Here is a 26,189-nt window from a genome sequence, read left to right as displayed (position 1 = left end):
TCTCAGAGGTCTGAATCCTGGGAAAGCTTGACTGAGTTGCTTAATTTAATTTGGATACTTCCCTTTACTAACTTAACGCTGACTACTGTTCCTGACTGGACATTTACATTGTATAGGATCAGAGTCTTGCACTATTAAATTTGTTACCTTGTTTTCAAGTGATGGAAACAGGAAGAAGGATGAAATTAAGCTGTTGTAATGTAGTAGCTACAGAAGCAATAGTGGCCATTGTCATGTTGGTATTTGTTTGCACAAATTTGGATTTAGATTCAGAGATCAAAGGGAACAGACTACTTCAGAATTTTCAATGAATTGCTCTGAGACTATTCACTTTTTCCATATTCATACTTCAGCAGCTGAGTGTTGAGTCATGCACAAGAACTAGGTGAAAGGAAAGTTACCCCTCTAAAGAACAGCTACTGTCTACTAGGAAGTCAATGTCAGTGTAGCTTACCTGTATTGGTGGATGGTGAGGTCAAAAATCAGTAAATCCTCATTCTCTTTTATTCTCTCAGTAATCTACATAAAAATACTGATGATGTGCATTGTCTGTCATTTGTGAATTGATTGCTATGTAGTCATTTGACCTTCGAAGTGAGTACTATCAGTAATCTTTTGGAATGTCACTGCCAAACATTTATATATATATGTGTACATATATATATATATATATATTAGTTCAAGCATTTCCAGATGCATTTAAACCAAAATAACTTGTCTTGCATGGGCAATAGCATCTGATATGATTTGTTGTCTGCGTTTCAGTAGTATCTAAGCTACTCCTCGGCTTCCAGAGAGCAGAAAGAAAATGGTTTTCACACAGTGATCTCAGAAGATGCTGGGGGAGATTTAAGGATGATAGAGGAAAAGAACTTGGCTCTGTAAGGATATTCAGTGAGTAAGTTTCAGCCGTTGTCTGTTAGGAATTGAGCCTGTTTACTGGAAAGACTGTTCAGATGATTTAAATCAGGATATGTTCCCTCCCAGGAACGAATAGCAAAAATGACTGGAAGCTTATTTTTTCTAGAACTCTTCATATAGTTCTTGTGGTGCCCTCGGTACTTGATTCTCCTTGGCAGCTTGTTGCTGCAGCTCATCTTTTCAAGTCGATAGCCTTTTGGCTGGTGGTGGTCTGGTGGGATCCATCTTTCTTTAACTAGAAGATGTAATTATTCCTTAACAAGGATGAAGAATAGAAGCCATTGGTTAAGATTATAGTTATGTTTCTTACATTTGATTCACTAGAAATTAATTGAAAATGTTTTGCTTTGAGTTGAAAGTTGAAATGTGTCAGGATCCTTTTGTTTCACACATATTACAGCTGCTAAGGATGGTGTAGTGTTCAGATAAATTTTCCAAAGACTAAACTTAAGTTAGACAGTCCTTCAACTTAGGCTCAGGGCTGCAGTTGACCACTCAAGTAATTTTTCAAGAAAATGAAATAAGGTAATTTGTGTATTTTTTAAAAAAAACATAGCTAAGGGGTAAATCACCTCTCCCCCCTTCAGTAATTCCTAATTTCCTTTATTTTTTCTTTACCTCCTTCTCTACCTCTAAATTTAAACCTACAAAAAATACTCAGTCTTGCTACTGAAATGAGGTAACCAGCTGTTTCCAATGCTGAATGTTTGTCAGCTTGCAAGGTCTGGAGCCTTTTTTGTCTTCAGAGGTGTCTCCAGCCTTATCAGGTGCTACACTGCAGCAAACTGTAATTAAAGGAGTGATTCTTCCTTTCTCCCTTAACCTGAAACAATGAATGCCTTGTGTGAAGTGCAGATCTGCTGCTGGACTTCATTCTTGATGTAAGCTTCCCCGTGTCTTGTAATACTACAAATACTGAATTATCTCAAACGTTGTATTAACCTCAGGAAGAGGCTGTGGAATGTCCTTCATAAGTAACCTAGTACCTCTTAGTTCTTTCACCTGTTTGCTCTCTGCAACGTAAGGATACTGGCTCAGGTAAAGAGTGTCTGTGGATCTATACTGAAGCCCCTTTCAACAGTGGCAGACCTATGGCTGCAGAGAAAGTGTGACTGGGTGCAAACATGCTTCTCCAATGTTAGCAGTGAGTTTTAGATGAGTTTTAAGTAGAGCCAGCTTTCATTCAAGGAGGCTTGATGGTGGCCGCTGATGGAATCATCATGTATGTCCTCTGCCTTGCAGTTCCACAGCTCAATAAAGAGGCTTCCCTTTTCCTATTAGGCTTATTTTTCACTCCTGCAAGACAAAACAGTGTTGTTTGTCATCTTCAAATTGAAGTTGTCTTCTAACTTCGAGTAAGGAAGGAAGGAGTTAAGGTAACTTTGGGGAGAAAAGCTGGAGTCATCTTGAAATGACAAAGCTTTTTGGAGAAAAATGGTATTGATGATGTCATGATGACTAGAAGTCATGTGGGGCAAAGATTTCTTAAGGTGACTGTCTATATATATGTGTTCTTGTTACAGGTATTGATGAACAATGTTGGTTAGCAAATGCTATCATAATAGAGGTAAATTTCCTGTCCCATGTGTTTGTGAGGCATTTGAGACAGACCTTGAGATAGAACCTACCTCCTATCCTTCACTCCTTTGGGCTCCTCGGTTGACAGGGAGTTTCTATTTCTTGTTGATTGAAGTACATTATTATAATGTATATGGATGCATTGTATGTTCATTAGCAGGTTTTGTTTGCCATTATAAAGCTGTATCAATTGGACTTTTTTTGTTTCAGTAACTTTCAGGATAAGAAAGGGCTGGTTTCTAGTAATATTTGAGGTGCAACATGGCCCAAGCTATTCTGTTTCCAGTATTTTTAAAGTTTCTTTTTCTTAAGAGATCTGTGATGCTTTGTCTGTCTTCATGTGTTCTAAATGTTGTCCAGTCAGTTGTATCATTTACGATCTTGAATGGCTCTCATCAATGGCAAGAACATCTCCATTGAGAAATGACATTGTAAGCAACTGACAGTCTTTTTTAATAGTACTATGTAGATAAAAGAGCTATCATCCTATTTACGTAAGGGGAACGGATCTGTGGTCTTGTACTCAGAGTAAATTTTGATGAATTGAGAGCCACCTCTGTAGAACAGAATTTATGAAGCTGTTTCTTACCTTTCTGCCACTTATTTTCTGCTTTTCCTTTTGGGTTTTTTTTTACCCCAAGTCTAGTCTGTCAGTTGTCTCTGTCAGAATAAATTTGTCTTGTATTTCAGTTTTACACCATCTGTTTGGCTGCAATATATATTTTTAATCCCATGATTGACAGATTTCTGGAGCTTTTAATCAGGTTTTTACCTTTCTATCCGTGAGTTGTTTCTTTTTTTCTGAGACTTTAATTTAGGTGGAAATCATTTTAACCAATGGCTATATCCTTTTCTGTCCCTGATGAAGGGAGTATTTTGATAAACATCAATTCACTTACAATGAGGAAGAAAAGTCAGTGTCCTAAAGCTGGTTTTTGTCTTGACTTTCCATCAAGCAATCTGCAAAACCAATACGAAATTTACTTGTAAATTGATTTCAGAATTCATACTGCTCAAAATTCATACCAACTCACCTTTACCTGTGCTTTCCTGAGAACTTGCAATACTATTGCAGAAATTATTCTTAACTTCTTATGTCCAAGGGGCTCATTAGGAGAGCCCTCTGTGCCTCCTGCTGACAGGTCAGTATGACTGGCTTCCTACTTCAGTTGTATGGTGAAGAATCAACCTCTTGGAAGTAGTATCAGGTTACTAATGAGGACCTCAAGCACCTATTGAATGGATTTAGAGTCCAGGGAACATGGAGAATGTTTGGAGATAGTGGACCTGCTTCTGCAGGGGGATTGGACTAGATGATCTCTAGAGGTCCCTTCCAACCCTACCATTCTATGATTCTATGATACCTTGCTGACTGCTGAATGGCCCTGTGTTCATCCCAGTTTGAGGTGCAAGGCTTCAAGGCTTTTAGCAGTGATACTGTATTTAGGAGTTCAGTTGGAGGGACTTTAACTTTCTTCTGCCATGTGAGGATACTGTAATGACATTAAGCTGTGACTGTACATACAGGAAATCACCAAAAATGACAAGACAAATCAGATGCCTGTAATTTTTCAGAGTGCTTTCTCTGTGTATATTCACAGTCATTCCTGTCTACATAGACAGAAGATTGGTGGTTCTGTTTCAACCAGGGCTCCATGTAAGTGGAGGGATAAGCTGCTCTGGAGGTTAATCATTTGGGGATTAAGTAACCCATTTTAACAGCCTGTAAACATGCTTGTAGAAGGGAGGTGGAAGGGTAGGGATGAACTCCATTTCTGATTTTATTTTTCCTTCCCTTTTGATGCTCTTGCTTGGGAGAAACTGCTCTCTTTTAAAAAAGAAAAAGGAAGGTCACTTTGCAAAATTTGAGATTTGATGTCACTTTCATGATTGAAGTTAAAAATATGTAATGCAAGTTAGGCTACTGTAGAGTTGAGGCTAGTGCCTGATCAGTTGTGTTTCATCTTCATCCCTTGGTTCCTTTTGTGCTTGCTGAAAGCCCTTTGGGACTTTGTACAATACTTAAGCTATAGCGAGGGTGCTCCTAGGCATGATAACAGAAACAATATGATTAGTCAATCTGATGTTCTGATCTCCAAAACCACAACGCTATAAAATGCAGCTTTTAATGTCTTCCTCCAAACTCTTTTATTTTCCAAGAGCTAGATTTTGTCAAGGTTGCCTGCTTGATAGGAGGTAGGGGAAGAGAATGTGAATGAACATTCTCATTAAATATTTAAAATGATAAGTATTTAACTATTATGGCAATAATATAAACCAGAGGCATAGGAGCATTCTTGTGCATAGTCATAGTTAGAGGACTATTTCATAATCCTTGTTTTTTTTCAATTGGTCTTTTTACTTTATTCCTGTGGCGGGTAAGGAATGTGTTAGTTAACTTGTACAAAATAAATACATTAGTAGATTGTAAGTTATTACTGGAGTGTGTTGTTACAGGACCCTAATAAATAATCTTGACAGTTTCAAAAGACACAGGCAGTGAGTTGTGAGCCTGATGCACTATCTGAGGTCATGTCAAATGAAATGTTTAAGTCAGTTCAGCCAAACTGCCCTACCTACTGTACTGTTTTCACTGGCATTTTCTCTGGGTATACACTGATGAATAATGAGCACTTCTTCAGATATTTTAGCAGCTCTTCAAGTTGAATAAGTACTTGCTTGTCTGTCTGGCAAAAATGGTTATTAGCATTGGCGGTAGATATAGTTTCATATGTTATGTAATACTGACCTAATAGAAAAACTTGAACAAACATCTTGCCCCAAAGTAGAAGAGAATCAAATTCCTAACATCAGTTTTCCTTTTGAGATTCCAAAAACCTCACCCTAAAATGGAAGATATTTCCCTAGACTTTTGTTATCATGTTCCTTTGGAACATACTGTCTTGACAGGATGGATGACCAAAGAAATTCTCAGTTGTTACCCAGAGCTCTATGTAAGAATATAATTTAGTTTTACATTAATAATTGTTCCCTCCTTGGAATACAAAAAAATAGAAGACAGCACGGAATCCTTGTCTGCCAAAGGTTTGATTGTCCATATAGAATATGACATGTAGCTCATGTAAGAAGTGTGGTCTCATGATAACAAGCCAATTAAAATTAATCATTGCATATAGATGTACTGGTTGTCTGCAGATACAGAGATACTGATGTTGAATTAAGACAGTTGTATGCTTTAAATATGACTGAGAAATTATAGCAAGAAAAAGCTGCATCCTGAAAGCACTTTAAATGTCTTCTGACTTCCTGTTAGACTTGAAGTATCTTCTGTCTGGCCTTTAGTGGGATCTCAATTTATGATTTTCCTCACATGTATCTTTTGTCTGCCTGATGGCTTTGTTTAGACTGGGGAAGCATTCTGTTAAGTGCATTTTTTTGAAGTGCTGGTTTAGGAAAAAAACTGGATGAAACCTCTTTGCTTGGTGAGGGTGGCAGCACTTAGCGAGGTGGGAACTTCTGGGTCACAGAATTCTCTGATGTAGTTAGAGTGGTGAGAAGAGGCTTGAAGTCTTGTCCTCTTGAAGTGGTAGAGCTGTTTAGAGGTGTTGTTTTAAGAGTATGGCTGGGGAAGAAAGAAGAGGACTCATTGTAAAGGAAATAGTAGAGGGAAGCAATTGTGCATTTCCGAAATGCGTAAGTAAATGCATTAGGGAGGTACAAGACACAAGAATCAAGTGCTGAAACAAATCATGGAAGTAAAATTCTTGAGCCAAGAAAACTTGTTTTCCATAAATGAAAGTAGATATTGAGAAAGAAAGCCCTAAGGCTGGTTCATCTGCATGTAAGTTTCTCAGATAAGAATGTGAAAGTATAAGAAAGGCCCAATGATCCTTTGTAGTTGTGAGTTTTAATAGATATGAAAAACCAGCAGAAGACAAGGAGCAATCACAAGTGGTTTATGGATTTTTGTGAGTTGTTTGGCTTTTTGCTTTTGTGGTTTTGGATAGTTTTTTTGCCTAGGAAGCTCCTTTAGCTAATTGTTTATGAGGTTGTCTGGAAGTTGAAAATGAATTATTCCCAGTTGACACTACCTTAATTTTCTAGAATAGATAATTTCCATGGCTGTTCTTCCGTAGTTCTGAAGTATCTCATAAACATAGTGCAAAGCAGTTTTATAAGCATGAGCAGTTTCAGTAACTTGAAATAGCAAATAAGTGTGCCAAGTCTTGTTTAGAAAAACTTGAGTTTTGTGTTCATGTAGCAAATGTTGTGAAATCAATTCAACGTCGCTCCAGCAGGTCAACTGTTGAAAACCAAATGGAGGAGGATGCTGGAGACTGGGAAGGTGGGAATCTACTTGAGAATGAAGAAACTTAATCAAATCAATACACAAATTGCTTCAAAACTTCATTTTACGTATTACAACTGTCCTGCATCTTTTACTGCAACTTCTTGGCTTAATTTGCTCCTTAGTGACCATGGTAGACTTGAACCCTCTATGTGGTATTTCTTGGAAGGGATAGAGTTGATGAAAATGGATGCTTGTCAAATTCCAAAGAAATCAAACCTCGAACAACAAAAAAGACCCCAACAACCCCAGATACAAAGAATAACTTCTATTACCTTTCCAGGAAAAGATCTCCTTGGAAGAGTTTCTAGTCTGTGCATGTCTGAAAGTGAGAACGGAGATGAAATCAAGGCTTGATTTTCCTGTCATGCTTCACTAAAATCATTTGTTCGTTGGGAGAAGTTTCTTCCTAAGTCATCAAGAATTAGAGCAGTGAGAAGTGGGTGGGAAATACTTCCAAGTTCTAAACATCAATTTGTCTATATTGTGAAGAGCACCTAAACAGATAGCAGTTTATTCCCTGTGTTATATTTAGTCCTATACCATGTAGTTAAGTGAAGTACAGACTTTAACGCCAACATCAGACACTGTCTCTCTGGAATAAAGCAATGTGCATTTTGCTTTCTACGTGCACATTGTTATGCAATGTGGTTGGGGTTTTTTCATTCCCAGGTGAGCCTGTTGTCATTGATTATGTAAAAAAGCAAAGCCAATAATAAGAGGCAAGTGTGTAGAAGACTCAGGGTGAAAATACATCTCATGAAAATAGGAATTTTTGTCAGTCTTTGTTTCTTATTATTGGTTACATTGTACTCTATCAGTCCTTCATTAACATTGAATTAGCATTAAACATGCTGCAGAAATTATGAACATTTTGGGGAGATCTTAAGTGATTGCTATAACTTTTGGTAATGATGTTAATTCTGAAGAGTGCTCAGACTTTTTGAAGGAATTTTCTGCAGTTCAGTAATCTCAGATTACATTTTTACATTGATTTACAAAGTGTTCCTCTTTGAGATGGTGAATGTGAATTCATGTGGGTAACCTATAAAGCTCCAAAGTGGCAGAGATTGAAGCACAGACATATATCTTCATAGCCTGATTGTCCATTTGCTGTTTGAGTGAAAATATGATTCCAGGGATGTTTGATATTGTCATGTTGGATACAAAGATGAGCTACAGTTAGAAGTTAAGTAGGAATGGTTGACTAGAATTGACAATTGAAAAGAACTAAATAAAAATGAAACTTGTGTATGCAGCTGTTAACCTTGAGCTTATTTTCTATGAGTGAAAATGATACTCAAGCTAATATGACACAGTACTGTCTTTTTTTCTCTTTCTGCACGTCCTGGCTCCATATTAAATCATGTTTCTGTAGCAACTGTATTTTAGAGTATTTTCTATCATTTTCTTTGTGCTTCAAATTTAAAGCTTTTTACTAACACCTTGCTTTCCCCCAGAACGAAATCCAACAAATGTTTTATCTTCTTCTTGGTAGAAAATGTAGAATCATAGATTCTTTAAGGTTAATCTCCTACTCCAGCCTCTGCTCAAAGCAAGGTCAACATGGAATCTAGAGGAGGTTACACAGGCACTTGTCCAACTGGGTCCACCTTTATGTAGCCTGTTCTACAACTTGACAGTCTTCATAGTGGTAAAGGGTTTAAGTTTTGGGGTTTTTTTTAATAAACAGCCAGAATGTCTCATATGTCAGTTTCTGCATACCTCAGTAACAAGCCTTGCTCCGTTTTCACAGTAACTCATCTGTAGGTATTGGAAGACTGTTTTTCAGTCACCCAGAGCCTGCTCTTCTCCAGAATAAACAAGCTAAGCACCCTCAGACTCATCTTGTGTAGTCAAGTCAGTGGTATTGATAATTTCAGTGGTATTCTCAAACATTCTACAAAACTCAATTCTACCTTCCTGAAGTCTGGGGTCTGTGCTCTCCTACTTACCCTCCACACACCCCTCAGCATTTTGATTGTCATAGTTTCGTGGTCACTAAAGCCAAGGATTTACTGAATGTCTTACCCCCAACCACTTCATCATTTGTGAGTGGCAGCTCAAGGGAAACTTAAACCATGGTTGGCCCATCTGGCATCTATTTTAGGAAGCTAAGTCTGATACCCTCTGGAAATGTCCTGACTTGTTAGCCTGCCTTTCCACTAAATGTTAGTGAGATTCAAGTTCCTCATAAGAAGCAAGGTCTGTGATCTGGAGACCTCCCTCTGTTGCTTAAAGGTTATTCTTCCCTCCTTTACTGTGAGTGGAGGGCTGGTAACAAACACGTACCATAATGTCATCTTCACAGATTTCCTCCTCTGATCCAGACCTGCATGCTCAGTGGGACTCTCCCACTTCTTAGAGGAGCTCCAGACATTTGAGCTGTTTCTTCACATGAAGGGCAGCCTCTCCTCCTCCTCTTCCTTTTGTCTTTACTGAGAACCCTGTATTCGGCCATCACCAAATGTATTTATGGCTACAAGAGCTATTGCTCCATGTTAGTTGTTCTAAGGGTGTTGTATTTCTGCATCTGTAGCCAGAACATGATCTCTTCCTGCTTGTTTCATAAGCTTTGCATACTGGCACATGAGGTTGTTGTCAGTACAACCTCTCAACCTGTTTTATTCTTCCTGCAGGCTTTCTTTATCTGTCACAAGGGCACAGATGACACTACCAAGTGAGATTTGGAGCACATCAAGAGTAACTTCATAAGTTTGGGAACAAACATGAAGGGGCATGGAAGTGTAAAATGTACAGTTAGAGCATTATTCTGCCAGCATAACATTTCCTTTTATGTATCATAAAATCTGCAAACTACAATAATTAGTCAGGAGTTCCTGTAGGCTGGCACAAACATGTATTTCCTTGGAAGAAAGAGAGCACTTGCATTACTCAGTCCATTATGCTGCTTTCTGCAGGTCTTGTGTATGAATTTCAACAGCAATCTGCTCAATGAGGAATTTAGTCACTGCACAAGTCACAGGAGGTATTTTTTTCTTGGTATTTTTTAACACCTATAGTTAGCCAAGTAATTTTTCTTATTTTTGTAAGGATGAGGACAGAAGTGTGTTGCTTGCAAGCAGTTCCACATCATTTTGACACTTAATGTGGGTTATTAACCAAGCACTACTGTAATGGGCTTAAAAATGGATAGCTTATTCACAAAATTAGGGCACTTAACCTCGAAGATCAGTTTTCTCATTGTTCAGACAGAAGGAAAACAGATTGAGTCATACCTGAATGCCTTCTGTAATCACAAGGAACGATCTGCTTTTTTTGAATTAAAAGCTGATTTGTGTAGGTGTGTTACAGGAGTAGGATGGACTGCAGCACAGAATTTGTACATTCCAGCTATTGTGTGGCTGTTTAATTACCACTTTAATTATTCTGGAGAGTGAAACTATCCCATGTCATGCAAGTGGTGTTATCCAACAGCAACAACAAAAATGATTAAGTGTTGGATCAAAAGCTTATTGTTATTCCTGTTTAGTATAGGTAGTAAGCAATATCAGAATTCCTGGATCCCACTATTACTGTGTTGACACACTCAATGTGGTACTCATTACTGAAACTATGCAGATGATCTCTGAATCCTTTCAAGAACTAGTGGTTGTGACAGGGCTTGGTTTTTCTCTGCTAATGTTCTACCACAGATGACTTGATCTTACCGTAGATCAGAGAGGAGCACTGTATTCTCCTACCTACTAGGTAGTTATAAACTGCAGCAAGTTCTCCCCTTTACCTTTTATATAAGTTGAAGAATCCCATCTCCTTCAGCCTCTGTTTGCATGTCATATGCTGCAGCTTCCTGATAGTATTAGTGGCTTTTGACTTTGCTTTCCCTAATGTGTCAATGCCTTTCTTGGACTGGAGAGCCTGAAACCCAAAACAGTATTGCAGATCAGCCGTCACAAGTCCTGAATACAAGAGATTAGTCATTTCTCTCAATTTCTTAAACTCTCTTGGCTGCACTCTTGCTAGTACAGTCTGGTCAAAGGTAACCTTCACCGTTTCAAGGGCACACTGCTGTTGTTTTGTGGCCCAATGGCATTCCTAAGGTCCTTTTCTGCAAGGTAACTCCATGGTCAGGCAGTTCCCTACCTGTAACAGTTTCATGGTCTTATTTTCTCCTAGGTGGAGGATTTATGTTTTTCTTTCTCTTCCATTAAACTATATGATGCAAAATGTTTAGAGAGTACCAGTCTTCCTAGGAGGCATTGTGGAATGAAATCAATTTCTCATGCTCCTTTACAAAGTCAACTGTTTAAGAAGAAAAAATAACTAAGTCTGATGTAGAAACTGAATGTACTGTCATCTTCTTTAAAAGCAGAAGTTACTTCAGCTGAATGTGATTTGTCTTTTTCTTTACAGGTGATGTTCATACTTGCCCAAGTGATTTAGAAACGAATGGAATTCATGTATTTCATAAAGTTCAGTATCAGGACTGCATTTCCTGCATTGCAGAAGTTGAGATGGAAATACGTTAAATCTGAAGATATGCAAATTGTGCTGCTGGAGGGCTTTGGGGTAGTGTTATAATTAAGTAGTTTATCATAGTAACTTTGAAGTTCTTGGATTGAAGTCATAAGAGAATTGCCAAGCACTTCCTGTAGAGAATTATAGTCATTTAAGGTTACGAGGCTAGTGGCAGCCCATGCCTATTAAAGACAAATTATCTCCATAGCAGAAACCCTGGGAAATGGTTAAAATAATAAAACATGCTGGATTGTGTAAAGGCTCTAAAGGGTAGCCAAAAACTCCTGTATGGATACATTTGCACATGGGAGTGGATTTTTCCTCTTTTAATGATTATCCTTGTTAGCATGTTCTCAAATTAAGAACAGGAGTACTTGTAAAGAGACAGAAGCTTTACTGAACGACCTTTTGCCTCCAACTCTGCAGGTAGCTTTCGTAAAAATCAAGCAGATATTCCTTGTGGCTTTCAGCTTCTAGAATGCAGTAGGTAGCCAAGTGAATGGTTAACTTACCTGTGAAAATGCATGTTTCCTCCAGTTCAGGTGGTGTGTGTTTGTGCTCTTGGTTACCTTGCATAGTGATGGGGGGCTGGGAAAACAAATCAACTAGTAGAATTTTAAGGGGATGACTCAACTGTCATTCTAGCAGGTGGTTTGGATCGACAAGGTCCTTTAGCAGTGTAGTGACAAAACAATAAAAGCCTTGTTTCCCAAGAATGTGTGCTGCTTGAGTTATTTGGAGGAATTGGGCTAATGAAAAATACCAGTAACTCTTTAGATTCAGGAATCCGGATTTAACTGTTATGACTTAAATTTTAGCTCCCATAGTTTGAATGTTACAGCCAAGGTGACTTATCATTTAAAAGAAACCTTTTTGAATTTATTACAAGTTAATAGTAATTTTAAAAGTGTGCTAAATCCTCAAAGCAGTTACACTTAAATTTGTGGGGAAATTCTTTTTCTTCTGTTATTCATGAACTTTTGGAGGGTTCATGAATTATGTCTTAACTGAGGTTTGTTTTGATGTGAGTTCTAGATGTTGTGTTGGATCCTGACCTGTTAGGTTCTTAGGAATTAATAAAAGCCTCTCTTTTCCCCTAAGTGCCTTGTTTTGTGTGATGTACAAATTTTAAGCATCCCTAGTGGTAAAATATCACAAAATAAGTTGAAGTGAAATCCATCTTTCCTGCAGATTACATGGGGTATGGGTTTAATCAAAATTCTTTTCAGAGAATTGGGTTTTATGCTGATTTGTTTGTCCCTACTGTGACACACACGTCTCTGAGCTGGTATGTGCTAGCCACCTTGAAAACTTAGCAGGAACAGAAACTAAACATCGTGTTTGATGTTTAGTGTTCCATCTAGGACTAGAACATAGTAGGACATACCTTATGAAGTAGCTGGACAGGAAAGGATCCGAGTGCTGTGTGCCTTGGGTAACAGCTGCCTTTGAAGTGTATGGCAGTTAATTTTTCTTAAATACAGTATGTGGTTTCTCTACTGTTCTTATTGGATTCTTTGTCTATTAATATAAATGAACAAAATGAGAACTTGAATGAAGTTGCAACTGGTGCTCTAGATTCCCTTCTTGTTAGATAGAAGGTTAACTTCACTTAGTAGATCTTTTCATTTTGTGTAATGTTTGCCTAGGTTCAAGCGAATGGGTTAATACATACTTTCTGAAATACTACCCATCTAGGACTTGTGTTTGTAGTTGAGATGCAAAATCAACTGCTGTCATTAATTTATTGGATGTGAGAAATGATTTTCAGTTCTGTTGTTAGGAGTACCACTGTGTTTGCCAGACTGGTACCTGAGAGTTCTCTGAAAGGGAGGAAAACTTTGTTGCTCTAGAACACTGCACCAAAGTGGACAGCGGTTTAAAAATCTAATCCAATAGTTTTGGAAGCCTTGAGGAATTAAGTTGCACCTGAGATTGTTCTAGGCTCACAACTACAGTGAGGATCTGAATTTTGGATTACCTTGGAGACTGCAATGCGTAGGGAATTCAGCAGTTAGCAAACGGCAGAGTAACGGGAACTTGTTATAGTGTAGTAGTGTTGGTTTTAATTTTTTCATCCTTACGCATGAAAGGATTTGAATTTTGTATAAGGATTTTTTATTTATCTGTAAGTATTGAATTATTGATTTAAAGATTCTAGCAAAACTTCACCATCTAATTGCCTTTGCTATTGGCTCTTTTGTGAGAGTTATAATGTTTATTGTGGTGGTGATCTGTTGTCAAAATTCTCATCTCGCATGTTGGAGAATTACAGGCTCAGAGCTGTCTGAGCATGTCTATTTGCCAAGGGATGTGAGTCTAGAAGACAGAAGCACGTAGTGCTGAGTGGCAAGTGGATTTGCTTCTGAAGTCATAAACTTGATGCAGTCCAAGGAATAGGGTGGGGACTGAGAACAGCATCCGGATGTTTTGGAAGAGTTGAGTGTCTAAGCAGAGTAATTATAAGCTGAAATTTAAGTAATGTAACAGAGGAAATCCTTGCGCTCCTAGTGATGTTTGAAGCTGCATAATGACGTGTTCCACAGAATGCTGATGCTTTAAACCGTTTAAGAGAGTGTCTGAAGTTCACCAGATTGTCTTTAGAGAGGACTGAAAGATGAAGCAATTCAGAGGAATTCTTGCTATGAAGCAGGATTTGCTCCAGTTGCTCCAGGCATCCCTGTTTGTAATAAACGTGTACATCATGTGACTTAGTCTTCAGCATCTACAAAATATGTATTGAATTAAATTGTTATTAGAACATAACAGGATGTTTGTCAGCAAAGTTCTCTTTAATAGGTCATTTGAACTCACTTTCCTGCTGTCTTGTACCACGCAGGTCCAATTCATGTTTTTCTTCCCACTGAAAGAATTCTTCCCATATCTGTTTTCTTCACGCTGTCACTACACCTGCATTGTCCTTAACATATTTTATGCTAAAAATTAAAAACAGTTTAATGAGAGACCTAATACTAAAAGCTTTACCAAAGCTGGTATAGACATCTGTTGCAGGATTGGATTTTTTTTTTTAAAGGGACTGGTATCAGCTTTGCTGTTGACACACAAGAAGAGACTTGTATTTCTTCATGGAGTTTTCTTAGATGTTCCTAAATGATGGGATAATATTACCTGAACTTGAAATGACAGAGTGTAGAAGCTTGGCTTGTGTAAATGAGGTGAAATAGATGTGTAAGAACTAGGATCCACTTGGCCCCACACACCTTGTAATTTGTGGGAATTCAGCACAAGAATGATGAATTCATGTATATGCACATAGATATTTGTTGAAAATAAATATGAATTATAACTTTATAGTATAATTTTACACATGACCCTACCCCAGACGATTTCTTTTTGAAGCTGTCTTTGCTTCCAACAGTTCTTGTGAACACTGATGTGTTGGAAAGCCAACCAAGGTTAGATGCCAAGGTTTAGCTTTTTGTAGTTGAAAGCCACTAGTGAGCCCATAATCAGCTGCCAAACTTTATCAAAGAAACCTAAAATATTATGCTGCCAACATATAGCAGCTGTAACCTACTAATGCTTGCATGAGGTCAGTAACTTCATGGTCACAAAGTTTAATTGACTAATGGGGTAACCTGTGGCAATCTACTACTTTGCAGCAGTGTTAGGCCAACTGTGAACAGGAGGAGGAAGTGTTACCTAGTAGTTGGTCAAGTTTGTTGTTTCTTTTTCTTCAAATAGCAGAAAAGCCTTGAGGAAGAGCATGCTGGAACAGGTAAATGTTCAGAAGGTAAATATTGCCTTATAAACAGAGATGGCAATTATCAGTTAAGTCCTAAATGGTTTCAGGAAAGTTGGCTTCACAAAGAAGAGTTCTCTTAAAGTTAGAGCATTGTTGAAGTAATTTTAATTACAGAAATGGAAACCTTTGACTTTGACACTAACCTTCAGAAGGGGTTAATAGAATGACTGCTGTTATTTATGTTACACAAGCTGGAGTAGAGGAAAAAGCTATCTCTAAGATATGTTTTGATCAAGGAATGCTTAATTTTTTTTCAGACTAGGGAGCTGTAGATTTCACCAGGGGAATAATGTTGAAGGTCTCTCAAACTGGGCTGGATGGGTGGTGTGGTGGAGAGATTGCTGTGTATATGATAGGAATGCAGTTCTGCATACACTTGTTAAAGCTGAACAAAGCTGTGCTGGCAAGCAAGACTTATCAAAATGGACAAAAGTGGGGCCAGCGACATTATGTTGCCCCATGGCCCTTAGCTGACTCCTACTTGCCTTGGAGAATTCTGACCAGCTTATTGCTGCGCCTTGCTAGATCTTTTCTGAGGTACAGACAAGGGTAAATTTCTAAAGGAATTTCATGAAAAATGAATGGGAACCAACATGCAAGTGAAACACACACAATTTATGCATTACTTGCTCCAGACTTAATTCTTCCCAGTGTGGCCTGCAATCAGGTCATACTGGTGCACCAGTGAGTAGTTAATGATGCACCAGGGTGGAAGAACTGAACTGAGAGGGTAGAGGAAATTAAGCTATAACAATCTGAAAAATGTAGGCAGTGATTCAAAGGTATTCTTGGAGGAAAGCACAATGGGATAGAGGTAAACGAAAGAGAATGGCTGGTACATGCAACAAAAGTACCCTGTAGTTGTTTTGTGGTTAGTTTTTTTCTTTAATGAATCTTTTTGAAAGTATAGTCAAGCAAACATCCATCTTTCTTCTTCATATAGCTGAAATGTAGGGATTTTTTTTCCCCTCATGTCCTGATCGTTATCCTCAGATCCCATCTGTGCTAAAGAAAATGGTTTCCTGACAGGAGAATGTGTTCCTTCTATTATTTAAGTATGCCCTGTGCTAAGATGCATCAAATTACTCTTAAAATTTTATTATATCTATTTTAAACGATTGTATGACTTAATTTATTTTGATATTTATCAATAACATTCAGAAATAGATTTCAGAATGCTTATTTCTGCACTCTAGTGTATCTGTCATACTGCTTCAGTCATTTTAATGTCTTGCTTATAGAAACATTCACTATAAGATTGATGCAGATGCTTGAAAAAGATATGCAAAAATATAGTGTATTCTCTGGCCGTATGGCTTCTGGTTTCAATGTTAGGATTCAGTAAGAAATTCTCATTATGGACAATGTGTAGAACTGTTGGTCTGAATTTTAGCTTGTTTTTAAAGTAGTCCTTAATTGTCTCTTTCTTCCTGTTGTCTATCTTCAATTAATTAATTAGAGATCTTACACAGCAGCTAGTTTGTCCCTGGCACAAATCTTCTAGACATATATGCTGGGGTTCTTGTCAGTTTGAACTGTGACCTTCATCATCATCATTGCAGACTTCTAAGTAGCACACTGCCCTCAGTTATGAAGTGTATCATGCTCTGTTGAGTGTAGTTCTTTGTGCTGTTTGTTCTTGGTGTTTGTTTGGGTTTTATTGCTCTTTTTTAGCTTTTGATTTCCAGCAAGAAATTACACCAGCATGTTAAAAAGACAAAAAGGGCTTAATTCCGTCTCTGTTTGCATTTGAAATGTAGAAAACACATGAGAAAACAGTTATGTATGTTTAGGAATAAGAAGAGTTATTTTCTCAGATGAATGAGTACAATTACCCATGCTCATCTTTTTGATAAGGGGAGGACAGTGTTTATCTTGGGAAAAACATCTTTATTTTCATGGTCAGAAGCATTTACAGATAAACTAATAATTCAGTTGTGTTGCTTCTCTGAATATTGAAAAATGGACCTTTTAACAAGCTGAAACTTCAAAGTTTGTAACTGCCTTTATTTGACAATGTGGTTCACAGGAGAAAAATGACATTTGTTACTATGACAATTGCTTTTCATTTAATGCCTTAGAAGAATAGTACTTCATGTTGGCCAAAAAAAAAGCTATCTTGATTCAATGGAAATAGTCATTTATGCTTGAACACTCATATATATTTTTAGTAGTACTTCTCCTACTGAGAGGATCTCATGTGAGGACTTGATTTAAGTAGCAGTCATATCAGAAGGCTTGTGTGGAGCTGCATACATGATAGAAAATTACTAGAAATTGTGCCAGCCAGGAGTGCTTTTTCCCTCCTGTGGGACGGTACAAATGATTAAACTGTTCTCAACACTTCAAGAGCTTTTGCATTTTATTTGCAGTATGACTTGCTAGGCACTTAGAAGCCATCCTAGACAGCCATCCATGCACCATTTTTTGGAATACCAACGTGGTAACTAAGACATTTATGGAAATTTTGTCTTCTTCCTTGAATTCTTTTTGTACTCACAAAATTAATCAACTTGAAACAGCACTGTGGAACACTCATCTGATTTTCAGAAATTATTTCAGGGTCAAGGTTCGTGCAGGAGTGAGGTGATTGCAAAATATACTTAAAAACAATACTCTAATCTTGTTTTTTTTCTCTGAATTTTGGTAGAAACGAGAGAATTGAACCTTTTAAATAAAAGAGGGTTATATCCAAGTGCACGTTAATGTAAGAGCTTCAGTAAAATCCATTGCATAGGAAAGGCTCCCTGCTGTAGGTTTGTGATCTCATTTTCTCTTTTAGAAAATGAATGTCTAGCCTCATGGCTTAATATTTTGTATTGGATTGCAAACAATATATTCTGACAAATGTTGTTGTCTATTGCCATAGAATGAAAACAATGTTGTGATGTTTAGAAAAAATAATGAATGCTTTTGTGGTGTGAAAACTGTTACCACAAAGTCTTGTAGTTCTGATATTTAGCAGCTTTTGGTAGACGTATAAAATGTGACTTGGAAGAGTTGACACAAATATTAGAAAGTTTATTTTTTTGTAAAAGGCTTCTTGTACCTAGGAAACTGACACTTCAAACAAATTTGTGGTGATGTGATGGAGAGTACCTCTGTTTTTATTACTCTTAATTTCACTGCATATTGCTTGTTAAGTTAAAATAAACATGGCTGAAGACCAGGAAGAAAGACTAGCTGTCTTGTCCCTGTTGATTAGGACTAGCTCAGGTAGAACAATATGGACAGAGGGAAAGAAAAAGAAACCCAACCAACCAAACAGGACATGCTCAACCAAGAAACCTTTAGGAGTCCTTAGCATAGGCAAGTCTAGAGAAGAAGAAGCAGCACCACAGGACCTATAGCACTAGGACTATTGAGTGGATGTTCTTTTGAAGTGAAATGACAGACTCTTTATGTTGGGAAACAAAAGGAGTTATTCCTGGTTTGTTGGGACTTTAAAGGCACCAAAGCTGCTCTACTGAGAGTTGTCCTTACTATAGGATCAGTCTTGCAGGAAGGATTAGTTTATAAATTCCTTCATTTTTAATTTCACTCAACTTTGAGTTGAACACAATTTATCTCAAACAAGAGTGGTTTGTTTTGATGTCTATTCTATTAAGATACAAGCTTAGACATGTAGTATTTCTGTGTTTTGGTTTGCCCACTCCAAAGAAAAGCTGCAGAAAAGTGGGCAGCTCAAGGTCTGGTTTCAGTGGGTTTTCCCTGTCATGGAAAAGATGCCAATTACTTAGTAATTTTGAATCTAGAGCATAAATTAGCACAGACAGAAACAGAGTGCAGGAGGTAATACTTGGTATGTGATCACAGTAGAAAAATGTGTCAGCATGTAACAGAGGTGTTAAGAAGCTGAGAATTTAAAGATGGAAGGTAGGAATCTGCAAAGAGTGAGCACACACAGGAAAGGTTGGTGTGATAAACAATATGTTCTAAAAAACAGCATTTATACAGGGACAAGGAGCCTGCCCAATTAGGATGAATTAATAAACCCAGCTTTGCAAATCTTCCAATCATTGGGGTAGGACTACACTTAGGAGTCACTAAAGTAAGTCATTTTCTCCTCAAGCTCTGTGTACCCTAAGTTTCTGCAGTAGGCTAGACTTAACTAGGCTTAAAATAAGCCCAGAGTTTGATCTTTATTTTGGGGCTGAGTAGTCTGTTTCAGCTGTATTATACCAACTGGATGTTAAATGTATCTAGCCTCTCGCCAGACTATAGTCTTGTGGGAGAAAGAAGCACATAGTGAACACCAATACTAGAAATGAAAATGGAACAAACTCTTGTGTGAGAATGATGTACTTGGAGGAGGCAAAATGCATCAGGATTGATGAGTTGCTTTTTGAGATCTTAATGGAGGCATCAGTTTATACAAGTCGAGCAGCTGAGAGATGCTCCAGTATTGGAGGCACTTTGTGCTTATGGAATTTTGGATATGAGTTATGATGTCTGAATGTTGGTTTCTTTTTTTCTCTGCAGTGATCTAGAAAAAAACAACATCACAAGAATCACAAAGACGGACTTCACAGGACTGAAGAATCTCCGTGTCTTGTGAGTATAACACAGAACTTGTCTTTCTTTACAAGACTGTTTCAGAGTGCTTGTACTAAGAATGCTCATAATTCTAGAGATAAATTGCTAGTAATTTCTGTACATTATCCAGTTATTAATATTCTTTAAACCAGACAACTTGGAACAGCTGGAAATATGAAACAGTATATATGACTTATATGTAAAAAACCAAAAGTACCTTTAAATATTTGGACATAAATGAGAGGGGGGAAAAAAGAAAAGGCCAGATGAGAGAAACAAAATACTTTTGAACATAATGTACTGAATTAGTTGAAGCTAAGCTCTTAGGTTCTTAATATTTCTGGAGCTCTCATTTAAGGTGACTTGTTTCTGCCTTCACTGGGCTTGTATTTGGGTACTGAGTGCTACTGTAACTTTGCAAGTTTCTCAGTGAGAAATGTGATATTATTGAGGAGAATCATATATGTGTGTGTGGAGAGCTAAATGCTTAAAAGCAAGGCTGAGATGATCTTACTGAAGTGTCTTCTGAAACAGAGTAATTTATTTGTGTTAACAGCAACCAATGGGTGAAGTTCAAATTTCTGATTTCACTTTTTATAAGAAAGGCAACTAGTTCTGTTTATCAAGTGCCTTATCTGCAGTGGTGGCTCCATTCTCTGTGTGTGTGCCCCCTGGTTCACTAGCAGGATTTTACTAAACTGTTTTACTTAATCCCAAGTTTTAGTGACCAAGACAAAAACTTGAGTTGGTTTCAGCACTGACAGAGACACATTGGCTTTCCTACTCTCTTGGCTCCTTCTGAAACAAAGAGTTATCAGAAGAAACACACAAGTAATCTCACCATCACTCCCTAAAAATTCTTCTGTAGTTCTTAGAATTGCCCTGTGCAGTCAATGTTTTCCTTTGAGTATCTTCTATAATAAATTCTTATAGCTGCAGATATTGGGCTGTTACAGTTCCTTGGTGATAATTCAATCAGTGAATTAACTACATTCTGCCAGTGAAAGGACAAGTCTTTTCTCTTACTACCTTAACACTTCTGAAGTTGTCATATACTAGGAAATATTTCAAATCTATTGGAAGACTTTTCATTCCTGTGGAGTTTCTCTCATCTCTAGCAGCAGAGCTTTTTAGATTTCCTTGGCTCCTATCCCAACTGTCAATACCATTTTGGAAGTCTATTAAAATAAATATACTATACTATCATTAATGTCAGTAGTTGTTTTGTTTTGGTTGTTTTTTTATAGTGCCAAATATTGCCTAATGCTGCTGCTGCCATTTGTACTGAGTATCCTTAAGAATAAGCAATGTATGAAGACCATCTAAAGCCCAAGACGTGACATTTCATCGTCTGCTAACATACCCTTTTTGTTGTGCATTTCCCTGTTCTACATGTTCTTGTCATATTTGGTCCATGTTTTTGTTTTTTCTTATTTTACTTTGTGCACTTTTTCTCTTTAGAAATCCTTCAAAATTTCTTATTTTCAATTTGTGTTGTCTTATTGACTTTTCCTAATTCTGTGTCTTCTATGTTACCAACACTGGTCTTTCCTCTTCTTTTCCCTCCACATGTGATGGAGATGTAGTGGGAAGCACAGAAACATGCAACTTGTCCCAGAGCTCATAGAAAAAGTAGTCATCTTCATTCTGATGCCTGAAAACAGAAGTAAAAAACTAAGCCAGAAACTGGCACAACAGTCTCAAAGTGATCACATAGATGCAAAAAATTCCTTTGTGCACTTTTTCCTTTTTTCTCTTACAACGTCATCATTTCTCCTTTTCCTCGTGCAGCTTTTCCTCCACCACCTTATAGGAACATACCTCTCTGATTCACATGTTTGGTGGTTTTTGTTTTCTTTAACTTCTATTCTTTGATCTTTGTATGTGGTCTTGACTAGGGAATACTCTCTTGTTGTCTGTCTTCTCAACTGCTATCCAGTTGAACAGCTTTCAGCATCTTCATAGGATTGAGTGCAGAGGAGTGGCTGTTGAGAACAGGCAAGAATAAGGTTTTTTCACTAGTTAGTCTTGGCTGAGCCCAGACTTCCTGTGAGTTAGGTTCTTCCTTTGTGTTTGTATTTTAGCTAAAGCCACATCAAATGTTCAAAGAGATTTAGTCCATGCATCTGAGTGCTCTTACAGAAACCGAAAATGGCTGTGTGTTGGAAGGCAGCACTGACGGTAGAAATAGGTTACCTATAGGACTACTGGTATCACCATTTCAGGATTTCCACTTTACCTATAAAGAGCATTTCTGCTGTGTAAATCAATAGTTTCCTGCAGTGTAAATCAAAGAGAAGTCAGCCTCAATTGCTTGTAACTTATCCTTGTCTCAGGCTGAAGGGGTGAAGACAAGCAGGATCAGACACAGTGGAAACTTGGGACTTTTCCCTTCTGTTTTTGCCCCTTCTGTGCAGTGGGACTGTATACAATTATCACACATAGCTGCCATGGCTCTGATTCTGGAGGGATTGAACACCTTTGGGTTGCTTACAAGTGAGTTTCTCTAGGGCAAGCCTGAAGTCTTTGCTAAACATAAAGCCTGGACAAATAAATTTTGTTCACATCGAGAAAGTTCCTGCTGTGGGCTGCAGGAGTCAGTTATCTCAATTACATTACATAAACTAAGAGTAATATGCTAAGGGTGTAGCAATCAGTCTCTAGACCAACACCATTCTGAGCATAATGCTTATGTTTATAGAAGTTTGGAAACAAAATGTCCAGCAGTCAGGAGGCAATTTTTGAATCCATTTCCTGTAAGTGACCAAGAACTGTGCTGTTCTGTCCAGATTTGTTTAATAATCTCTAATTATAACTCCTATTGGTACTTCTGTGAAAAGCAATTTTGTAGCATATGTGAAGTGAGGAAGCTGTTTTATTCTGTTGTCTTAAAATTAATTGGTGTTTCTTAAATTGCAGACACTTGGAAGAAAATCAGATTAGTGTGATAGAACGTGGAGCATTTCAGGATCTAAAACAACTGGAACGGCTGTAAGTATCTCTGTAGGTCTATGGAAAATCTCCCTTACTATCAATGGTCATTCATGGTATTTCATGATGATAAAATTAACTTCCTTTAAGAAAAAGAGAGAGATAGGTACCTACCTAAACTGATGTTTGCCCTTAAACACAATTGAATTGATATTGCATGGTAGCTAATACTTGAAAAGAAATATGCAATTGCTTGCCAAGAAAATAGAACTGTCTATGACACCAGCCTCTTAGTAACCTATCAAAAGGACATTAGACCATTAAAATTGGTACGTTCATTGAAAATTATTTGTTTATAATCATTTTGTATTGCATGTGTTATATGTTGCATTATATTAGGAAGTTGCAGATGTCTTCTTTGAGAGCCATAGTATTACTAAAACTGCCTTTAGGCTTAATTATCTGATTAACTAATTTCAAGTTGCCTAATGCCACTGATACCTGTGAGTTCCAAGGTAGCATGCAAGACTTAGTCAAGAAAAGATTGTAGATTTGTTTTGCTCTTGATAGCCATTGCATTTAATTAAGAAGTCTCTTAATCGTGGATCCAATCTGTAGGAAACTACTGGCCATGCAAGAGTGTAAACTGAAATATAAATACCTGCAAAGCTTTTGTCTTAGGACTTGATGTATTTTCTCATTGATGTTTTCCAAAGCAGCTTTTAAGGGTTAATATCCCACTAGCAATTGTTCAAGAGAAGTGTGGAGTGTTGAGCATATGCTGTACTAAAAGTGTTTTAAATGGTCTCAGGGTTAGATTTGCATTTCACTCATGAGTTGAACTTCTTAAATGAATTTACTCAGGGTTTTTCCCTTGAATTGTTACAGTTCCTTTATTTATGGCAATAAAGGAGATGAGTTTTAAATTCTGATTGTAATCAATTTTTACCTACATTCATTTAGAAAGCACTTTCAGGGTGGAGATTTTGTCATAGCTGATGTATTTAACATTTCCTGTGCAGTAAAAAATAACAACCAGATTAATTTTCCAAGATGAAGCATAGTCTGATGACTGTGGTAAACATTTTCTTCATGTTACAGCTCATCTTTGTGAATTCTAGTTAGTAAGTTTTAATTTTACTCTCATTTTATATATATGTATCTATGTATATATGTGTGTGTGTATAAAGCAAGATTTATCATGTCTCTATTTAGATAAAGATGGATGTAGTTAAGCGACAAAATGAATCTGTTACAAACCAGAAGTGATACTCAAGTGTCATCTTTGGGTGTCTTTCTGTCGACCCCGCTTTATAAGCAAATGAAAACTTCTGGAACCAGAAGAGAGGAATTATGTTACCTTTAATAGTGTCTTATTTATGTTTTCCCTGTGCAGACTCTTAACTTAGCCTGTTAAACATACTGCATCTCTGCTTCTCTTTTAGGATTGCCTGTCATTAAAATATTTCTTAAATGAATGTAGTATGGAAGAGAGGCCTGGAAACTTGCAACTTTTTGGTATTTCATCCTAAATCATTTCTAGGATGAAACTATAAATCTGGGGGTTTTTTTGCTATGAGTCAGTAGGCTTTGGAGAATGAACTGTGGAAAGTTTGGCGTAACTTATAAAGGCTAAATTGCAACATTTTAGGTAATATTAAAGCAATTTTATTAAGTATTGTGAAACATTGCAAAATGTTAATGAAGAAAGTATGCTGGTTGAATTTTTAAAAACTGGCATTTTTCCATTTAATTTCTTTCAAATAACAAATAAAAATTGCTTATATTGCTTTAATTTTAGGATAATGGGTTTTTTGATCTATTGAAGTGGATGCGAAAGTCATCATTAACTTCTTTTTAAACAAAGCAGCTGCACTGGGGCAGACTTGAAAAGACAGGAGTAATTTCTATTCCTGGCAAAATACCATGTATAAAGGTCTTTCATTCAAAGTAACAGTGGAAGTATATTGTTCCACTCCCCCACCACGTGGTAATCGTTCAAAGGGCATAACCTAGGTGGATATTATTTTAGCTCAATATATTTTCACTTGTCTGGAGGTTGAAGCAAATCCATCATTAGTAACCGAGTAAATTAGCAGGATTTGGTTTGAAATGTCCTGCATCATAGTCGAAGGAAATTTGAATTAAAATGTCTGTAGAGCTGTTAGACACTGCTGCCAAAAGCACCACGGGGATGGCTCTGCAGTTATTTGGATTTTACTCTAATTTTTAATATATATTTATTTAAAGGTTTGGCATTTTGGTGGGAAATATCTAAAGGCATTCAGATACAGAGCAGGACGTTGTTAGAACTGTATATTAGTTTAATGAAGTTTGGCAGTATCAGCTGATGGAAGCCCGTAATGCAAGGTATGTTTAGCTCACAATACGAAGCTGAGAGATGATGTGGAAGTAGAAGCCACTCCTTACTTTGGCATATTTATACTCAGCTTTCCAAATATACAGGGCTTTTAACCATTGTCCCTTAGTGAAATTCAGTGGTTTCAGTATAAGCTGTTCTGCTGTGTCCTAACATTCAGAATTCTTGAGGGTGATCAGTGGCACTCATCATAGTGGAAAACTATAAATGTTTCTAGTGGTTTCATTCCAGTACACTTCTACAGTTTTATTCTGAAACATAAAGGTTATTGGTGTCAACATGACTTGTCTGTCTGAGGTGCTCGAAGGACTTTGTTATATGTCTTCTCAGGCTTGGTAGCTTCTCCCAGGCTTCTCTGACTATCACTTTCCCTTTAGTTCCAGGTGCTTCATTTCAACAAATATGACTAATTGATGTTGAGTGATGGCATTTATAGGGTATGCCTCTGTTCAATCCATCAATACATCAAACAGATGTATGCCTCTGTTCAGTAAGTGTGTAAGAAGCTGTGGAAATGCTCTGCTAAAACTTGCAAGTGCCAGTGGTGAATTTTGATAGCCTACCCTCCTGGCCAGTTGCAGGCTAACAACTTTAGAACACTGCCTGCACCTGTTGATGTCTGGAAGGTTTGGTTCTTTATTTTGAATTCCCTTCCCCAGGTTTTTCCTAACAGTTAACTGTAAAACATCTGACTTCAGTCCTATTTCCTGGTTTTGTTTTCTGGGATTTGAAGTTGCGTGCATGTGCACATTCAAACACAGTAATTCTGGCACAGTGTATTATACCCAAATTTAGTTTGGATTTAAACATTTCAGCTGGATGTTTTGCTTTTAACACAACGTTTGATTTTAAGGTTAAATGACGTTTCATATGCCAAGAGAATCAAGAAGGAAGAGGCATACCGGTGAGCCTCAAAGATGAACTGAAATTTCTTCCAGAGCCAGATGTATGTCACACATTTCTGTGAAAAATGAGGCAGGATATAAGACACCAACCGATCCTGACTTTTCCACAGCCAACTGCCAGAAATTGTCACGTATCTGTATTATCTTCAAAAGACTGGACTTTGGCTGATGGCTGGTTCTTTCTATTCAAATTAGTGTCTTTAGCTAGCATAAAAGATCTCAACATCTGAAAACACTAAAACCATGTTTTTGTTTTTTAGAGGAGGGGGGAAGAATGTATAAGCATGGCCAGATCCAGTCTTTTACAAGTTGGAAAAAATAATTACCTTTTTTACTTTCAAAAAAAGCTACAGTCCAGATTTTAACTGTAGCAGATAGATGTAT

General features: G+C 37.4%; 1 protein-coding gene across 2 annotated transcripts in view; it reads left to right on the top strand.

The window, feature by feature from the left end:
* The window catches only part of SLIT3 (slit guidance ligand 3), a 497,173-nt gene that overhangs the window by 5,326 nt on the left and 465,658 nt on the right, over positions 1-26,189 (top strand). For both annotated transcript variants that reach the window (XM_062001935.1, XM_062001936.1), the window contains exons 3-4: positions 19,536-19,607; positions 22,509-22,580. In XM_062001935.1, coding sequence (XP_061857919.1) covers positions 19,536-19,607; positions 22,509-22,580 — 144 coding nt within the window. The remainder of the gene's footprint in view (positions 1-19,535; positions 19,608-22,508; positions 22,581-26,189) is intronic.

This window comes from Colius striatus, chromosome 9 (assembly GCF_028858725.1).
Source record: "Colius striatus isolate bColStr4 chromosome 9, bColStr4.1.hap1, whole genome shotgun sequence".
Lineage (NCBI taxonomy): Eukaryota > Metazoa > Chordata > Aves > Coliiformes > Coliidae > Colius > Colius striatus.
This window is presented reverse-complemented; position numbering and strand designations above follow the sequence as displayed.